The sequence below is a fragment of the Grus americana genome, chromosome 4, assembly GCF_028858705.1.
Source record: "Grus americana isolate bGruAme1 chromosome 4, bGruAme1.mat, whole genome shotgun sequence".
Taxonomy (NCBI): Eukaryota; Metazoa; Chordata; class Aves; order Gruiformes; family Gruidae; genus Grus; species Grus americana.
The window spans coordinates 9,561,538-9,576,490 of NC_072855.1; the positions used below are offsets into that span (position 1 = coordinate 9,561,538).

General features: G+C 39.7%; 1 protein-coding gene across 1 annotated transcript in view; it reads right to left on the reverse strand.

The window, feature by feature from the left end:
- Positions 1 to 14,953, reverse strand: part of LOC129206234 (DNA polymerase nu-like) — a 48,269-nt gene that overhangs the window by 4,940 nt on the left and 28,376 nt on the right. The window contains exon 6 of the mRNA XM_054825098.1: positions 4,387 to 4,499. Coding sequence (XP_054681073.1) covers positions 4,398 to 4,499 — 102 coding nt within the window. The 3' untranslated portion in view covers positions 4,387 to 4,397. The remainder of the gene's footprint in view (positions 1 to 4,386; positions 4,500 to 14,953) is intronic.

Here is a 14,953-nt window from a genome sequence, read left to right on the forward strand (position 1 = left end):
TTGTGCCAAGTCTCTTAAAGCTGACTGCATGGCATATGCTGGGGACCAGGGTTATGTCTGCCACTGTGGATGCCCTAAGTCAAAGGTTCTCGAGCTAACATTGTAGGTAAATCCCATCACGAATATACACCGACACAAATGCATGACAGACAAGCAGTTCTTCCTTTCATTTTAGTGCAGTATATCCAGCAAAACATCACTTAAAATAACGTTGAGATTAATCACAGAGGAAAAAACCCCCACATTACATTTTATGTGATTCTGCTTCACATTGCAAAGATTAGCTTTCTGTTCAAAATATTCTCTGACGCAAGAATGAGGCTTAAAACTGGCTTTTCATTATTATCAGCCTGTGTATGTATGTGAATACATCTAACAATTCATAAAAATATGTGTATTTCTATAAAAAAGCTACCATTTTTTTCTCTTATGCATGTATAGATATGTATTATACATCCTCCTCTCCCATTGAGTCCACTGTAGAAAGAACTCGACTGGAGATACTCCTTCTGCCTTGCGAAGTATGGTGTACGGGGTTCAAATGACAGGGAAAATTATACTGATCTCTCACTACCTCTATTCCTGTTAAGTTTTGTAGGTGTTATACATAGAAGGAATTAGCTGTGTTCATCAGAATCTATTTCAGACAACAAGTGGGACATCAATGTCCTGAGAAGGGTGGGGAGCTGAAAAAAGGGTGAGCAAATGAAAAAATGAAAAGCTTTACGAAAAAAACCACACACCCCCCCAACAAAAAAAACACCAACAAAACACACAGAAAATTTCTACTGATTTCTACAAATGCAATAGTGTGAAAACTTTACACTAGGTGTTGTGCTACTTTGGTTCCCAGGCAGCAAAAATTTGCATGGCTGGCACTTGGGCACATTAAACTGCAGCAAAAGTGTCCTTGATATGCTATTAAATTTTCACAAGGCTGAGATGTTTCTTCCTGATGCTAGATCTGAACTCTTTGTCATTGCAATATTAGTCTCCTAAATGTCATATCATACCTATGATTATCATTCACAGTCTCCTTCAGGCTGGCCACTGGGAGGAGGACTGCAATTCTGCTTCGTGCTTCAGGTCTATGCAGTGTTCAAAACCAGTATTTGAGATTTTGGGCATCCTGGCAAGATTCCCTCACTGTGACTTGCAGAAATACTGCGTTCAGAGAAGGCAGATGCTGTTTTTTCACCGTTATTCTAACACAAACACAATAGATTTTGATATGAGTAGTAATGCTCTCTAGAAATACAAAGGGCGTGATTCAGCTGGCTAAACATAAGGATCTAGTATAATTTGAGACACCCTATGTTTAGATGTCTTGAAGTGAGCCCAGCCAGACTGTGTGCATTGCTTTGGGAGAGCTAATAAGCTGGAGAAGCAAGCAATATTGTTGTCTTCTCTCTTACTCTCATGCTGAGTCATTTAGGTTTATTATATGTTATGTTTGCATAGCAAATGTGAACAAGTCACACAGCTAGCTTGAGCACTTGCAAGTTATGTAGTCTAAAAAATAAATATCCTTTCCCCCTAAGGGACTGTTTGTCTTCCTAGACTCTGAATATGTCTGAGAAGCACAACTCAATTACATGATTATCTACTATTTCTACAGTAGCCTTTTAATTAATATCAGTGTCACGACACTCTGGGCCTAGGAATGTGCCCTGCCTAGGCATAATAGGACAAATAATAGTGGAATGAGTAGAGTATATGATAAAACAGTGCCTTTGTCATTCACTTAAGCAAAATTAATCAAAACACTTCAATATGCTAATAAACCGCAAAATTATTCATTGAGATAGTTTGTTCCTTCATTGTGTCATAGTGTCAAAGGATTTATCACCAGCGCTTCCACACAGATTTTTTAGTATTTTTGTTCATATGTAAAAAAGTCTTAATGGAAAACAGAACAGAAAATCAGGCCCCCCAAAAGGCCATGTCAGATGTGTATGAGCTGTGCATTCAACATGCTTCAAACATGATAATATAGAATAATATATTTGTCTGTCTTATTTTCCTTCCTGTAATCTAAAACTCATTCTTAGAAAACTCTTTTTAAAAGTTGCATGATTAAACTGAAGAAATATTTTTTCACCGATGTGCAATAGCCTAATACTCCTTGTATGTAAACAACTACATGTTTAATTGCAGGCTATAAAGCTCATTCCATAAGCGTTCAGGTGACTGGCCAGAGGCCGCAGAGCTATTGCTTGCAGTGTTGTATATTATTGTATAAAATCTGTGTTAGGTGAAGAACGAGGTCAAGTTAAGGGACAACGTTCATGATTGCTTCTTTGTTCCCCTTCAACTAAATTAGAGAATGTTACACGCATCTGTTTACATTCACTTTACCGCTAATGAGTTTAATAAAGGTTGCGTGATTTACATGTTGTAGAGCTGAAGACAACAAGTCAAGCCGCTTTCACTCTAGTGCATCCAGCTCTGAACAAGATGCTCTAAACCAGAGCGGCTGTAGCTGCAATGCAGTCTTCAGACAGCAGTTCCCCGACACATGGTGAGGTTAACTCTGCCAAGTGCATGCATTTTAAGAGATGGGCCAGACTATCTTTGCCCCTCTTCCCTCCTTGTCTTCAGGAATACCCATGGAGTGAGGCTTTAAAGGGATTCCTCGGGGTTATGGATCCAATGGAGCTGTTATGGCCGGGAAGTAAGATCATAGAACCATAGAATCATAGAATGGTTTGGGTCGGAAGGGACCTCAAAGATCATCTAGTTCCAGCCCCCCTGCTGCAGGCTTTATGAATGAGGCAACATCATGGTTTGTTTCCCTGGTTGTCCAAGGCAGGGAAAGGAAATATCTGGAGAACAAACAATCTACAATGTGAGGTTCACGTAGGCAGTAAAAAGATTGCAATTCCACAGTTTCCCTACTATTACTAATGTGCTTAGCTGCATCACAAACAGGACAATACTTTAAGCTGGCAGATTTGGAAAAAAACAAGTATAAAAAGAGACTTTGCTGTTGCTGGGGAAAGAATGTCCTTGGGCTACGAAATAAAAAAATGTCACTGGCAACTATTAGGTATGGAAGAATCAATGAGCAAAAAAGAGCAGGAAGTGGAGTGGGGCAGGGAGTGAATAACAACTACTGCCAAGATAATTTATTGAAAGAATTGAAATACAAGGAAACTAGAAATTAGTTTTAAGGCCAAGAGATCACACAAAAATAGCTTAAATGCTCACTTTTGAGTCAGAAGGTGATGGAGGGGAAGCAGGGACAAGAAAGCTGATCCCTGTCTCTGAACCCTCAGTGTGGAGCATGAGTAAGCACATGGAGGATGCATAATGCAGGAGTGATGTTAAAGGGAAAAAGTCTTCCAGCTCAAGGGCAAAAGATTTGCATTTCACTGTGTTGTACCTATGGGCGATTACACAACAGAGACAGTTCTGCTTTGTTCTGAGTTACATACAATGACATGTTTAAAACAGTGAAGCATTCCCTGGATTAGAGACTGGAACCAGAGTCTAGGCTCTTCTGTGGGAGGTTGGACAGTCGTACTCTTTTCTTTTTTCTTTCTTCTTTTTTTTTTTTTTTTAAGCTCTCTGGCAGAGCAAATATTGATTGGTTCATATACAGTGGCCAGCCCCAAGAGGGAGCGCAGAAAGCTCCTCGGCAGAACATCCTGTAATCTGGTGGTTCATACATTCCTGCAGATGATGGATGTGGAAAGCCTTCCAGGGAAAAAGGTTTCTTGCAGTTTGTAGATAAAAGGACAGGAGCAGCAGCAACATCCATTGCTCTGGTTGCCTTCTGAATGAAGAAACTGCTTCCTCAGTGTTAGAACAAAAAGCCATGACTATCAGTCGTGAGGAAGTGCATCCCAGAAGGCAGCCTTAAATCCCAGAGGGGCAGAATCAATCACACTTCCCTGTGCACAGCATTTTTGTGCAGGCTACTTAGGTATTCAGAGGGCTGACAAACATGGGATAGGTCTTAGGTGTTTTATGGAGTGCTAAGTGTATATCTGATCCTAAAAATGCTACGTGACACTAACAAGCAGTCTGCCAGCTCCTGCTACTCCTGCCAGGCTGAGTAATGCTCAGTAATCCTGATATTAACAGCTGATGAAAAGAGGGGTCAGGAGTTCATTTAACCCAAGCTGGACTTCTAGATAAGCAAAGATAAATTGCCCAGCTCAGCAGGTCATTTACAAACTGGAATAGCTCCCTGCATGGCAAGGATGGACACACCAAATGCATGAGCAGGAGGTGGAGTGCCGGGTCTGGGGTGGGAGGGATACACAAATGCAGTTTATGGCCAACTAGAAGTGTAAGGTGCACTGTATTGCACACAGAAGAAGCAAAAGCGAATACATGTCAGGCCCTGATGGCTTTCAAAGGATCCGTCCTCATGCTCACCTTTGACTAAGTCACAGGTGTGTGTGTAGTTTTGCTATTTCCGTGCTCCCAAATGAAGCGACAGCAATAGTTCTGCATGGAGTCTTCAGACAGAAAAAGTTCAGTGTTTCTGCCTGAAAGGAGAAAAAAATCGACATGTAGATGCCTCACAGTGATGTTATCAGTTCTACTAGATGCATCACGCGTAGTATTTGGTACTGTGAGCCTTTATGCCCATTTTGTGATATGAGCATGTAGGTCGCAGGGGCATGTTTTTCCTCAAAATTAAAGCAGGGAAAAGAATAATCTCTAAAGTCACAATCTTGTACCTTAAACATATTAGGATACATGGAAATAATATTTTAAGACATTTAGGTGTTGCCCAACATTGAAAGAAACCCAGCTATTTCTAATGGAAGACTCACGATCCCAAACTTTACTCCCTGCCCCATCTTAAGAACCTGTCTGCAAATCAACCTGGGAAGTGTTTTATGTCTTTATGACTTATTGACCTTGTAACTTCTTTCTAGGGAAAAGACTCTAATTTGTAAATTGCTGTGTTTAAACAACCATAGAGTTACATATAAAAGGAGTGACACTGGGTATGAGAACATGTCAAAACCTCAAGCAGCTGAACAGAGTCACATTCAAAGATACAGATAAAAGTTACCAGACCAGGCATCTGTGGGACACCTACCTTCTACCCAGGTGAAGATGCCTCCTTCAGACTTGTGGAGGGGACTCCCATCACCAGCCTTCAGACAGTGACCACCCATCCTGTCCAAGAGCTTTTTGATCAAGATGTGCCCCATTTCCAAGGTCGCAATAAAGCTTGCTTAGCAACACATTTCTGCAGTCATTACTGTAACGCATTGTCCATAAGGAATTGGCAATGAACAGTCAGTGGCAAGTAGGGAGATGTGCAGGGAGAAAGGGAAACAACAGAGAGAGGCCTGGAGAGCTTGAACACTACTATTTTTTGCTTGATCAAAAGGACAAGATCCTTTAAAGATCAATGATGGGTCAGAAGAAAATCCTTAACCATTTTTTTTTTCAGTATGAAGAAAAATCCATCTGCACTAGTTGAGACAGAGTCCATCAGAAAACTCCAGTTTCTCCATCCCAGTAAAACACCAGTGATTAAAAAATATCACTATGGACTCTTTCCCTGATGCAAATTAGAACCTGACACTGTCAGGTTACAGAGCTGAACTGGGTGGGTTTCTAGCTGGGAATAACTCAGCAGGAAAGCAGGGTGCTTCAGGTCTGCTACTGCTGGCTGCTTCAACTCACAGAATAATTGAGGTTGGTAAGGCTCTCTGATGGTCATCTGCTCCAATCCTCAGCTCAAAGCAAGGCCAAACATCAAAGATGGGTATGGCAGGGAGCTTTGTTTCTTTTTACTTAGTACAGAGCTTTTCCAGAACTAGTAACATTCACTGTACTGGAAGCATCATCATTTTGCATTAGAGCTGTAAACTGAGGGTCTGGTTTGCTCGTGTCATTGAAGAGCCAACGGCACTTTTGCTGATGCTATGCGTACTGTTCTCAAGGCCTTAACCTCAGAAGCCAGAATGAGAGTTGGAAAGGATCCCAATGGGCTACTCAGTTACTGTCCCTGTCCCAAAGCAGGATCAACTAAGCATAAGCATATTCTTACAGATATCTGTCTATCCTGTTCTAGAAATGTGTACTAATAAAGGTTCCAAAAGCTCTGTTCAAGTCCATTCAAATGCTTAATTATCACTAGCATTCTTTACAATGGCTTGCTTAACATCTTCCCTAGTTATACCTTGCTGAAATCTAAGTCCCTGACTTCTCATTCTATCTCCAGGGGACCTATAGAGCAGTTTATTACCACCTTTGTGACAGCCCGTTTCATACTGGATGACTGCTTTCAGATCTCTCCTCAGTCTTCTCAAGGTTAAATGACTTACATTCTTTCAGTCTTTCCTCACAGGTGATACTGTCTCTAGCTCTGATCATTCTTGTTGCTCTCCTATGGATTCCTGTTGCTCCACATCTTTTCTGAAATGCAGTTCTGAAAATTGGGCAGAGCATTCAATTGAGCCCTTGTTGGGGCTGACGCGAGTGGAGGGATTGATTATACCATTCCTCATCACTATGCAAACACCTACAAATCCCCAGGTCTTTTCCTGAACTTGATAGCTAACTAGCTGTTCCCTACATTTTGGGAAATATGTTGCCTACATTTGGGTAGATGACTGGTTTTGCTTGTGTCTGAAGCTTTGCACTCATCCTCACTGAATCGCTTCTTTTTATTCATTTCATATTATTATTCCACTGTGTAAAAATCCTTTTGAATTAAAAACCTATTGGCAGTAAGGATTTAAACCAAGATTTAAATTCTACAAAAGCAATGTAAACAAGACTCAGAAGCTTCCCAGAGAAGAAAGTGATGACTCATTATCAGAAAATATTTGTTTTGTTGTGCAGTTATAAATGTCTGAACAATGAATGGCCGAGCTGGAGGGGTAAGATGAATAAAGAGGTGACTACCAATGATTACCAGGGAATGGAAGGTGTTAAGGGATATGGAGAATGCCAGCAGAAGGTTAAGGTTTAGGTCATGCATGAGAAGAAGTGAAAGGATTAAAAAAACTCAGCTCCAAAAGAAAAATCAAATGTATCACAAGTCCTAGTATCAGAAGCAGCACAACACAGCCAGAGAATTTGACTGAAGCCCAACATTTACAACACTTTTTTAACCTCATCTGTGACCCACAGAGGCCCCAAGGGAAGATGTTGACTTCTCCCAGCTCATGTGTTACAAAAGCTCATTATATTTAAAGGAAAACCTCCCTGGGAAGCTTATTTAATTTAACATCACAGTTCATGTGAATGGACGGGAAGATAAACAGAGATGGGGATTGCTGGCAGGCGAGTAGGGTGGCCCAGCTTTCACACTGCTGCAGAATTTATTCATTGTAAAGAAATGAAGTTCTTATAGGTGTCCTTCACATGCAGTTTGGAATCATCAGTCTGAGCTGGCTTTGGGGCACAGCTCAGAGTTAAAAAGAGAAGGAAAAAAAATAAATCTGGCAGAAGTCCTGAGGAGACTTGTCTTCTTCACCTAAGCAGATACCAACAAGACAGTTAGGATAAATTAGCAATTAACTAATTTTTGGACTCAGCTAGATGCGGACTAATGCATCAGTGCAAAGAGGCCAAGGTAATCCAGGGAGATATTTAATTTTGCCTCAGCCAGTTCTGTCCAGAAATGCAGTGTAACGGGGAGCAGCCACTTGTGGGGAGGATGGCTGTTGATTCTCAGGAGCCTGTAAGTATAGTTCTCTGCTTAACACACAAATGGGAAAATGAGATTGTAATCTGATGCATGAGACTTTTGAATAATTAGAAGTGAGAAATTCAGTGTGCACAGCAAATAAATCTGCCAAAAAAATGAAGAGGGGGAAAAAGAGAGAACTTATATAGTCAATTTTTGATGCCATGGAAAAGCTGACCAGGAAATGAACAAACACAGTAAAAATATAGTTAGCCAGAAAATAGTCTCCAAAATGTTGTAAATGCATAAATGCCATGCCAAATGTTAGAGAGAAGCAAGCTGAGGGCACATAGGTTAGAAGTGGAAAGATAAGCAACTTTCTTTTTAACTTGTGGACAATTAATAGTGAGAGTTTTACTACTAATAATAACAGTATCTGTGAAATGCAGGGGAAAGGTTGGCAATGGATTTAATTACCAGTGTACATAGCAAAAGCTGAGAAAGAAAGAATCTAAGAATTATCCAACTAATTAGCCTTGAATGGAGAAGGTGCCATGGAAAAATGCACCAAAAATGTGTAAACGTTGGCTGGAAGTTGGACCTCTAGAATTCAAAACACAAGCAGAGAGGATAGCAAATTGCCTGGACTTACAGCAGATAATAAAGACACACTTGATAACATGAGAGGTACTGACAAAAAATGGGCGGTAGAAGTGCACTTCAAAGATGTCTTGAGGGAACCAGCTGATTGCAGGCTGCTGTTTTCAGTAGACATGAGCCGATCCGGCTGGGGAGGTTTCCCAGGAAGGCAAAGACAGGACATGATTGAAACATTTTAAATCCCAGAGACACCCTGCCTGCTAAAACTACTGTGGAACAGCAGAAATAAGAACTGATTCCTTTCCACTCCCTGAATGTTTCTGACAACCTGCTAATACCAAAAGGAAGTATGCCAGCCAAAAGTGAGCCCGTGAGCCAGGGAGTATAGTAAATGCTGGCACAGAATGAGGCAACACAGGTGGGAAGGAGGAACGAAATCCCAAAACATTTCTGGGGCTTCTTCTGGTACAGCACTGTATACTTTAATGCAGTACAGCAGAATATTCAAAAGGAATTTCTGCTTTGTCTTTCAACCAGATGACTGCTATTGTCCAACTGAAGAATGACATAAGATCATAGGAAAATTCAGGTTGGATCAGACCTCAGGAGGTCTCTAGTCCAACCTCCTGCTCCAAGTAGGGCGAGCTATGAGGTCAAGACCAGGTTACTCTGGGATTTATCCAGTCTGGTCTTCTAATGGTGACTCTAGAAGAGACATTTTAGGCCACTCAGGAAATATATCAGGAAGGCATAATTCAACCTTCAACTCATTCTTTGGCCTCCTTTTCACATCAGATTAAACAAGAAAGTGACACGAACAGGTTCTGTGGACTCCTGAAAATGAAATGAGTTTACTTTTAAGGGCTTTTTCTTAATCAATACCAAAACCAAATGATGTCCTGGATGCTCTAGCAGATTCATTCTCTTCATCTACTCTCAATTTTCAAAAAAATGAGAGGTTGGGGTTTTTTTCCCATCATGTTTAAAATGTCTTACATAAAATCTGAGACCAGTGTCTGAACTATGGTTCTTACCAAGTTGGACCAACATTCAAGATCAGAGTCCCGCTGTTCCACGGTGGTATGCGGACATTAAAAGATTCAAGTCCTGAGCAGATACTAGTCATGCCATGCCCATGAAATGCCAGCAAATAGCTGTGCCGTTCCATTTCTCACAGACACTGAGTTAAAGTGTTTTCCAATAGCGTTCCTTCCGCACTACTCCACGTGCCAAATGAAAAGATTTACAGATGATCTAAAGGAATAGTCAGGCCACCAAAGACACAACTGAAATTAAACCCAAAGACACAAATCAGTTCAAAAGGGGTTATTACTGTGTTCAGAGAATCCATTAATGAAATTTCTGCCCACTAAACAGAAGCTAAGCAGAGCCAGCTATTCCCCTCTCCCCATCTATTCTGTGATGTCCGGCACTCATTGATCAGTACTTTTGTAGGCTTCTGCACTTCAAACAGAAGTTTTGTTTCTTGCTCTCCCAGTACCTCTTCATAGGTTGTGAGAAAAAGGGAATCATTGTAGAGATCAAATTGAGTTTTAAGGGTTGAAAAGGGTTCTTATGATTGCTCCTGCTCCAGCCTACCTGTGTTTTACAGTCTCTTTCACATAGAACCAAAATAACCTGTAAAGGTAGCCATTTATTATAATAAGGGTCTTGAGCTCTCTGGTGTGAAATTATTGTGCCACCCAAAAGGAATTTCTGGCAGTCATCAAATACAGAATATTTTCACCTGTATTTATTTGGGAGGAAATCTGTGGTCAGGACTGGCCTTGCTTCCCTATAATGGCTCTTTAGATTCAGGCGTGCTGCAGGATAGCTTGCCTAGGGTTTGGAAAAACTGCTCTGCCCTGATTTTATAGTTATACATAGATCAGTACGCAAGTGTGGTAAAATTGATGCCTTGTCCAGAGGACCTTGCTGGGAAATGAATTGCAAACAGTTCCCTATCTCAGGCAGCTCGTTTAAGGAAATGGTTGCCATGCTAAATTCCACAATTTGAAAAATATAACTGTTTCCAAAACCTATATTGCCATACAGGATGGAAGGCAGTGGGAATGGATTGCAAAGTAAAAGAAATTGTCCCAAAGACTTGGCACTCTTCTCAATATCTGGGATCTTATCAGTTAAACACTGAGGAACTTTGAAGCCAAAGCACTTCAGTGAGGCCTGAGACATCTAATAACCCACAAAATCTATACCTTAATACAGAAGCACAGGGCAGATAGTGAAGACTACATACTCACCTGGCTATCCGAGAACAAAACCAAAAGATCAGAGAACACGTCCCAGTATTTCTAATTCATAGTACAGCAGATGCTGGTTGCATGCACATCAAAGAGCTCTGGTCTCCACCTAGCTATGCCATAAATCTATATATGCTAATACACTCACAGGCTGCAATTAGAAGAAAACACAGTTTCTTTACTGGAGAATCTGGAGCACTGGAAAGATACCCTGAGCTCACGGTATCCATCCTGCAAGTTGTGGGGACAAACTGCACCAAGTCGTGAGACCTTGGTCATCAACAATCCTCCAAAATTATGCCAGTTTGCCTTTTGCCCTCACACCAGTGTATGCAGAATGAGCCCTCAGACACGTGTCATAAAGCAGTGTCCTGATTGCTTGGTTCTCTTCCTTTTGTTAGCTTATTCTTTGGAAATTTAAAACCAGGAGGAAAAGTTGTAAAAGCAGAAGGGGCAAACCTGGTGCCCCGAGGAGCTCACAGTCCCTCTCTGCGACATGAGAACAAAATATTAACATTGCCCACTGTATGACAACCTACACAAAGTGCATGCATCTGGGGAACTCTGACTGACAGTCTTTTGTGAAGGGCTGTGTCTGAAAATTTGTTGTGTATAGTGACCTCTGCATTTCTGTAGTTTCATATTTGAACAGATGTCAATTCACAGGACAGGATCAAGGTTCTTTATGTTCTTAAGTATGTATTTGTTTTTTGTTAGGCTGAAGGGTATGCCTGGTATTGTTCAGGACTTGGAAAAATATGCTATCTATCTAATTTTAAAGTATGCATCCTAAGAAACATACACAAGGTGGAAATCAGCTGGAAAACATACAAAATATGTTGACTTCTTTCCTATAGCAGTAAGGTTAGAAATGTAGCCTTAGAGAAGCAAGGCTTAATTAGTACAGGTCTCCTGAAAACAGTAGGTCTTCAAAAGCAGTGAAACAGATGAGAGAGTAGAACATTTCACACTTACTCAATGCCATTGCTAACACAGAAAGCTTGAAAATGGCAAAAAGCAGAAGAAAATTCATGCAACCTCTTTTCTATTGGAAAGGTGGACTCAGACCCTCTGCTCACACGAGCTGGTGCGGTGTCACAGCCATGCAGGCTGGACTCTCCCACAGCCTGGGAGCTGACCCCCCAGTTAATATACAGAAGGTTCTGACTTTGCTTACCTGACCTCTTCTAATTTTATAACTATAATAATTAATTTTCAGAAATGACTGACTCACTTCAGCTGACATATTATGTATGATTAATATGCAATATAATAAAACAACGTTTAATAGTTTAATGCCTTTAAGCACAATGAAAAATTGTTTAATGATACAAATTAAAACTGCTGCAAAATCTCTGTAACTCTGCACTTTTAAAATTTAAATTATATTACTTTGATCATTTGAGGTCTAATGCTGAAAGATACTGAACACCTCTTAAAAGTTTTGTGCTTGACTTCAACTTCTAAATAATTACTAGACTTTGAGGACAGTTTCATATTCCACAAGCATGGAGACAGAATTTGGCAACCAGTAATGTATGAAACAAACTCATTTAAAGAGTAAACGCTACAGAAAAGGAAAATATCAATAACAAATGCAAACATTAAAGTAGAAGCCTGAATCCTAAAAAATATAAGGCTGAATCCTAAAATTTATCTAAACAGTATTTAGCATTACACCAATAATAAAAATAACAGATTAGGCAAAACTATCGTACTCCTTCTAAAGTATGCTAAGGCTACAGTGTACAAACTGAGTTTGAAATGAATTGAATTGGCAACAATCTGGTTATTTTTAATGCATTTAGGCATGTGGTTTTGTTTACCTGTTTTGCTCCAAAATTCTAAATATAAATTAAGGTGGAGACTCTTCGTTTCCAAAGAATGCTTTTTCTAAGTCTGTGGAACATGACATTTAATACATCATGTAAACCAAGCAGCTGCCTTCTACTCACAAATTATAAAATAAACTGAACACAACAGTTAAGCACTTGCTGATACAGTTCAAATAGTCTTTCTAATCCCAGATTAGAAGTATTTTTACACAAGCACTTTCACAAAATATTTAACATTAAATTCTAAACATCCATCTAACTCAAATATATTTGTCATGTTCCCAAAGGGTTAATATTGTCTTGCTTCATTTCTTACATGTAGTAATTTAGCTCTGAACAAAAGCAGCTCCCTGCTGGTTACCTTGGCTAAAGGAAACACAATGAACTGGTAAAAACCAGTTTTATCTCACTGCTGTTGCCTAGGGCTACAGAGAAAATGAAGTAAAAAAATTCACATGCAGAGTATTAGGTGCTTATGAAAGATCCAGCAGCGCTGTTGCCTAGTGATTCAGCAAGGAATCAGCATAGGCCAATGAGGTGTACGGGTACTGAATAACATCCCCGATGACTGCTTTACATCTCCTGCAATTCTGTCATACACCCCCATGATTTCCCAGTGGTAAGAATCACTTTCAAGGGAACCTGTCAGAGAAAAAAAAAAAAAAAATAAACAAACAAACACATCACGTATAGCAAGATTACTATTTTTGCTTTTCCCTTTGGATGTTGATATTGCTCTAGATTACATGCCTATCCGATATGAAATTTCTTCATGTCTATTAATACTTAATTATCACTACAATTTTGATTAAAATACCTTAGCAATTAAGACTAACCTTCAGTTTTGAAATTGCAAATACATGTTACCGAATTGCAAGGAATATGCTAAAGCAAAATCCATCTTCCTATGCTTTTCACAAGAGCTACAAAATCAGAGTGTTTATAATCAGCAACTTTGTCAGTAATGCATAAAGATACTAGGGGGTTTTACCATCCACTTTTCCAATTCTGGGGTGTTTTTTGTTGTTGCTTTGGTTTTATTTCAGTTTGTTTTGCAGTTACTGGTGCTCTGTTACACAGTAGATTTTCTGACATGAAAGCTGCCTCATTAGCAAGGACTATATTTTGGAAAAGAAGCTACTTCAAAGATGAAGCATCCTTTTCCTCAAAGAAGAAAAAGAAATCTCTCCCCATTAAGACTATATGCGTGCTCTACTTTAGTGACATTTTCTTCTGTATTAAAAAATAATATTCTTATTAACAGAGCAGGTAATACATATTTAGTTGAAGCAAGTGTGCTGAAGGAGAGCAGGAGCATTTCACAAAAATCTTTTCATCTTCAACATCTCTAATCCTAAAAGACATATTCTTACTGGATAGAAGGGTAAACAACATGAACAAAAACACAGATCTTTTTTAAAAAGATCACTCTCCATTTCTTCTCTGAGATCAAGCTGTTGGTACTTTATGTTTTCTATCTGGCCTCTGCCATCGATCCATTTGTGATGCTTCAGAGGAAGCTGAAGTATCTCCATGATGCATGTAGTCTAATGTGCAGTAGGAGTAAAAGTATGTCATGACTCCTACAGTACTTTGCTCAGGAAAAGGAGACCAAAACAAGGGTAATAAAACATGTATCTCCAAATACTTCTACTGCCTATTAAAAAGTCCTAACCTTTGAAACCCTCAGACAACTACCTATTGCCCAAGAATGTGGGTTTTTTCACCTATTAAATTGTAGTTGTCATTTAACAGAGAATTGCTCTTTTCATAGGAACGATGTGTTGAATCCATTTGCTAATGCATCGAGGTGAATTCATCAGTGTGTGATAGCAGACACCTTAGACAAAGGTGAAAGAAACTGTTCTAAGACAGTGTGTCCCATTTTGTCCATAGGATATTAAAACCTTCTGCCAGTTAGTGGTTAGTCTGAAATATATAACACTAAAATGATAGTCTGCCCGTGTCACTAGGAACACTCTCATTAACCATGTAAACATTCGTCTTTCCTAGAAACTTATTAAATTGTTTGTATTTTATTTCATGCCAATGACTTCCTCAGGCAAAGAATGAACAAAGTTGTTTCTGACAAAGTATCCAAAAAGAGTCTCCTAAAACTATCGAGGACTATAGTGTTGCTATTCTCTTTATGTATGGTCAATAGTACCACAGTTGATTATTTTAATGAACTTTACAGCGGTATGAGTGCCAGGTGTCTCATACTGTCATTAAAAATATTTAGATGTAGTATACCTCAAAAAACAGTCTTGCTTCTTTTTTCAAGGAATTTGTAACAAAAGAAGCTCGACAAGCACAGGTGTACAATGTAAGCAACCTATAGAAATGCAGTTTATAAAGCCTGGGAGTGTCAGTGCAAGAAATGTGTAACCCCAGTATGGCCAAAAGGTCTCACTTGATCAAATCTGGTGAACAGGAATGCAAGTTCTTACAAGGGTTAAGTGACGAGTGAGGGGCAGGTTCCAGCGTGGGAAGGAGAAAGAGTAATTTAGATGTCAGATACCCCTCATTGTCTCCTCTCAGCTTTTGTGGGAAAGGTGGGATCTATAAGGACCCAGAAATATGTAACTGTGAGACCTCCAGAGAAAGGCTCACGAAGTGGCTGAGATGCTGAAATAGATACAGAA